We start from the raw sequence: 5,189 nt of genomic DNA, 5'->3' as shown, positions 1-5,189 counted from the left end.
CCTTTCTTCTCCATCCCTCTGGAGCCCCAACATACCATTTGGAATCTGGGGCCCGCCAGTCCAGCCCCATTTTCTTCTTCCCAGACATGAGAGAGGCGCCTGCTGCTGGGTGGTAGGCCCATGAAAGGAGTTGCCCACAGCACCACTCAACTAAAGGGAGACTCAGGCCTGAGGATGAGGCAGTCTGGGGATTGTAAAACCCCAGAGCCCTTAGGCAAGGACACCAGTTGAGCACTCCTAAGGGCTTGCCAGTTTGGGTCACAACTCTCCCATGGGACACAAAGCAGAGTAGGGAACAAACCCAGCCTCAGATGTTTCCAAACAAGGTCTGGTTGGAGAACAAGGAGAGGTGGTGACCCTCAGGACACCAGTGCCTATACTGTGTGGACAGGAAAATGTCCAAGATGAAGCACCCACATCCCCGAACTTCACAGATCCTATCTGGGACAGGATCTTGAAAAGTGCAGGAGAGAAAAAATACTTCAACTTCTGAACAGAAATAAAGGAGTGGAGATCTAAAGACGACAATGGGAGATGCATTCGTCAAATGGCAGAGGAAGGAATCAGCAGGCGGAGGAAGAAGAGGCTGCAGCCAGATTGAGAAGGGTGTCCAACGCCAAGTTCAGGCTCTGACGTGGCAGACACTCCTCCCTTCCACTCCTCCGAGAAGGGCGCCAGCTGGGCCAGGGCAGAACCTCAGGAGAACTTCTCCCTCTCATTCCCGCTTAGGGCCCATTTGCTCTGGCAAAAGTACCTGCCCACCTCCAGTCCAGGAGCAGAGAACAGCTGTATCTGCAGAACAGGAGGGACTCCTGGAGATGTTTGCATTTTCCCCCCCGTCTTTATGGAGGCTAACAAACTGCAGCCCAGAGAGAAAGAGAGAGCTGGCAGAAGCCACCCAGCTAGGACACAGCTTGGTGAGCCCCCAATTGCTGGAACCACAACCCTAGTGGCTCCGCCCTCAGGAACAGGGGTGACTGCACACCTGTAGCCTTACGAGCTCCCGGGTGCTCTGGACTTGCTGGGGACAAGAAGCTCCGACAGATTCAAGCCCCTGTCCACGGGGAGGAGGTCTCTGCTTGCCCTGAGGGCAGGCTCTGCACTGCGGTTTTGTTGGGTCAAGGTAGTTCTACTGTCAAAGAGTTCCTGGCCACTCCTTCCCAATAGGAAGACCATGGCAATGTGTCTCTTTATGAACAAAGAACAGTTTTTCATTTCAATTCCATAAGGAGCCCATTTCTCCACATCCACGCTTATCTTGGGAATAAAGGGAGAGAAGGGGGAGCTGTAGGGCATGAAGGGAAACAGCGATCCTCTCCTCGCTGCGAAGTCCCCATCTATCCCCGTGGGACCTCCAGCCTCTGAGGCCGCTGGGCTCTCCTGAATTGCAGGAGCAGAAACAGCCTGAGCTCAACCCAGGGCCCGAGCTCCCGCTCAGGAAATCTCTACATCAAACTGCAGAAATAAATCCCAGCAATGTCGCTTATTGTGGCCCTATCATCCCTCCTCTTCCTCTCTTTGTCTCCCTGAAACCAGTAATTCAACCCTGAATCTCAGAAAGAAAAAGCCCCCAGGAGGGAACGGAAGCAGAGAAGCCCGCGCGGGGCCCGATCCTGCCCTTTGCTCTCAGCCGCCCATCTGCTCCCCAGAGCCCAACCTTCCTGCTGCTGCCGAAGCGACGGGGTCAGCTTTCCAGACTTAAAACAAAGTCGTTTATTTCAATTTTGCTTTCACATTATGTCCTGATACAATCAAAATTCCTGGACGAACCTCTCCAGTAAAAGTCCTGCGAATGAGTGCGATCACAGATCCAGGGCGCTGGGTCTTTTGGCCTGCGACTCCGGATTCAGAGACGGTGGTATAAAAATGTATGTACTCTGCTTCGGTAACTGCGGAGCGGACGAGGGTTAGGGACATCCAGATGCAGCAGGCTCGGGGAAGCTGTCACTCCAAGAAGGCTGGTTTAGGGTTTTTGAACGGTGCTCATTCTGGTGCATTCAGAATCCGAAAAACTCAAACGTTGCTCCCAGACAGGGCCACTCCTGGTCTAGCACGGTTTCAGGCACAATTTTTAGGTTTGTGCCAAAGCAGAGCGCACAGATGAAGCAGGGCCGGCTTAGGCCTGGTGCAGGCGGGAGCGCCAAACCAGCTTCACATCAACCTTTGCGCTGGGCCTTTCTGGTGGCATTTTCATGTTTCCTGCCTCTCTGGACCTATCCCTGAGCACCCTTGGCCCCCATCTTCACCTTCGCAGTCTGGGAAGATGTGGAATTCAGAACGCTGTTGCAGAAAAATAAAAAGTCCCACTTCAACTTTATTGGATTAAAGCAAAATTAAATCTTGGCTATTGACACGTATGTTACAGAGGGTGAGGAAGTGTCCGGAAGACCCTCCTGGGCGTTTAGTGGGGCCACAGAGCACGAGGGCGTTGGCAAGCATCAGAACACCAAGCAGCCTTAGAATCACGATCACTCCGAATAGAACATAGAAATACGAAACACGGCCAGTTTCCACTGGGAAGAGTTCTTTGTATACAAATGATATATATCATGTATATTTTAAACCAGTCACGAGTGAGCTGAGTCCTCTCTCGGCTAACAGGCAGCCGAGGATACAAAGTATCTTCAGCTAATTAACTCTTGAGCAGTGTTTTAAGGAGAGTTATACTTGTCAAATTAAAACTACTTTCCCCATTCAGAAACAAAATCAGAAAACAAAACAAAACAAAAAAAGTCCCTCTCCAAACTAAAAAAGAAGAGAGGAAAATTAGATTTCAGTAAGTGGAAGGGTTGGGGGGGATAGGGAGAAACAGTTCACATTATATAGTTAAATACAAAGATTCTTTTAAATAAATCACTGGGAACTTGAACATGGGAGTAAGAAACAGTGACAAGGCAGTCTCTTTTCTTGATTACTGCAACTGAATTGGGGGAGGCGAGTTTATTTTTGGAAACGGGAGTGCACAGAGCTAAGCGGAATTTACTTCTAACAAGGAGACACACCAAGCTGTCCCACCGCCGCCTGTGCGCGCCTGATAACCCGTTGAGGCTGGGGGATGCATGGGAAGTTTCAAGTGGTGCCGCTTTCTGGCCTTCTTAATTTCAGCCTCTTTGTCTCTCCCCCTCCAGCCTTCCTCCTGCCTTCGCCCTCTCCCGGCCTCCATCCCGTGAGGAGCCAGTCAGAGGGGAAACACGAGGAATCCGGAGAAGGTCGAGTACTTCCAGCCCCCCATCAAGTTCCCCCGCTCCAGCTTGAGGTATGCTCTGTCGCCTTTCTCCATTTGGATTAGGACTCCATTGCTGGCGGCCTCCCTGGTCACATCCTGGTCCCCAGCGAAGGCCGAAATCACCGGCCACCCGTTTAACATGAGGCTCACCTGGGAACGAGAAAGACCTGATTTAGAACAGGCGCCACCGAGGCGGGCGCAGGCGGTGGTTCGGCCCAGCACCTCCGCGGGGGGCGAACAGCTGCATAGGCCTCAGGGAGGGGTCGGTGGAAGGAAGGGGGTATTTACAGGTTGCTGCTGAGGGTCCCGTGGGGACCAGAGGCCAAAGAATTTGGGTGAGAGGAAGAGTCTGCTCCCGGCATGGGAGTCGCCTTCGTCCCAGTTTCTCAACTGCGCGCGAGCCTACAGAACCAACTGTATATTATCCAGTTTAATGAATCGCAGATGGCTCTAGCGCCAGACCTTCCACGTCTCTCCCTCTTCCCCTAACCCCAAAGAGAAACTCAGGCAACTCTGCTCCCGAAGCTCCCAGAAAACCAAAACACCAAACCAGAAAACGGGGCCCCTCCCGGTCCTAGCTGCCGCCGCCAGGACAAGGTGGAGTCCTCTGGAAAAGCTGAGGAAGGCTTCCGTCTGATTAGAAGCGCGCTCAGGGGTGCGCTTGGCTGCATCTCCAAAACACTGGCTCCATCCCCGCCCAGGTCCAGCCCGCGCCCGCTGCAGTCTGGTTTGCCCTTGCGGTGGCCTCGCCAGCTCCGGACCAGGTCACTGTCCCTGGCCGCGCTTTCTTTCGGCTTCTGTCTGTGCTCAAAGGACACTTGGGAGTCTTTGGGGCCAAGAAAGCAGAGAGTGCTGGCTGGGACAAGGCTGGAGCCAGGAGGAGTGGTACTGTGCGTCTTTCCTTCGCTTTCCACAATTCATCCTCCAGGGCTTTGAGCTGCTAGTTAAAAAAATCGGAGTCACCCATACAGGGATGCCTCCAGGCCGCCAGAATTGAGGAATGGGACCCTGTCCTATCCCGCGGGGCTGAAGGCAAGAGTGCAAGCCTCCTCTTAGCTCCAGGGCTGCAGCAAGGGGTAGAGGGTACTGGTGAAGATGACAGTCCTGGGAAGCCTACTGAAGGGGCTGTCTGTGTGGCTAGCAGAAGCTGTCACGGAAAGTCCCTGGTCCCATAGGGAAGCAGAGAACCTCTTCCAGGGGGCCCAGAAGGAGGAAGCAGAAAACTCTCGGGATCGGGATGGGCTGCAACAGCCTTCGACTGGGAAAGCAAGGGGCAGTGCAAACCACACAACTATGAAGCTCTATCTGTCCCTCCGAGCTACCCCGGCAGAAGCAGCTGGCACCTCTTTCCCCCACCTCTGCAGAGCCCGCGCACCCCCGCGGCTTGCAGTCCCCGGCAGGGGAGCAGGGCCTGGCCCAAGGCGGCAACTGACCTGAATGGTCTGCCGGTTGTAGACTTTTACCACGTGGAAGTTAAAACTGTAGATCCCTTTGCGCGGGGCAATGAAAGTGCTGCGTTCGGAGTCAAAGTTGTTCCCGATGTTCACTAGCACCTATAAGGAGGGGGGAGCGAAGGAAGGAGACCGGAGACAGTCCCTGCTGCCGTTCCCGCAAATCCGCGGAGCCCTTGCAGATCTCAGGCATCCGTCTTTGGCCGCTGCTCCCCGCCACCCCGCATCCTAGAACCAATGTGCACCCCGAGGAGAGCGCTCACCTGGTCGAAGTAGATGATCATGGTGCGGTTGCTCATTTCGGACGGCTCATGGTTGGTGCTCCGGATGGCAGAGAACGCCACCTTGGCGCTGCCGGAGCGCACGGAGATGCCCAGAGCTGTGCCCGTGGGGTCCGACGTGGGGTTGGAGTCGCACACCACCAGGCACTTGCCTTCCAGTACGATGGGCTCCGTCTCATTCTGCGCGCGGACCGGGCCTGCCAGCCACGCAGCGCCCAGCAGCAGCAGCTC

General features: G+C 54.6%; 1 protein-coding gene across 1 annotated transcript in view; it reads right to left on the bottom strand.

The window, feature by feature from the left end:
• Window positions 1-1,724: 1,724 nt before the first annotated feature.
• Cbln1 (cerebellin 1 precursor) overlaps window positions 1,725-5,189 on the bottom strand; it is a 6,044-nt gene continuing 2,579 nt past the window's right edge. Inside the window, exons 2-4 of the mRNA XM_033757764.1 lie at window positions 4,941-5,186; window positions 4,660-4,779; window positions 1,725-3,376 (exon numbers count right to left, since the gene is read on the bottom strand). Of these exons, the coding sequence (XP_033613655.1) occupies window positions 3,179-3,376; window positions 4,660-4,779; window positions 4,941-5,186 (564 nt within the window). The 3' untranslated portion in view covers window positions 1,725-3,178. The remainder of the gene's footprint in view (window positions 3,377-4,659; window positions 4,780-4,940; window positions 5,187-5,189) is intronic.

This window comes from Fukomys damarensis, unplaced genomic scaffold (assembly GCF_012274545.1).
Source record: "Fukomys damarensis isolate Sample0158 unplaced genomic scaffold, DMR_v1.0_HiC HiC_scaffold_32, whole genome shotgun sequence".
NCBI lineage: Eukaryota > Metazoa > Chordata > Mammalia > Rodentia > Bathyergidae > Fukomys > Fukomys damarensis.
The sequence above is the reverse complement of the archived record's forward strand: the minus strand, read 5'-3'. Positions and strand labels throughout refer to the sequence as shown.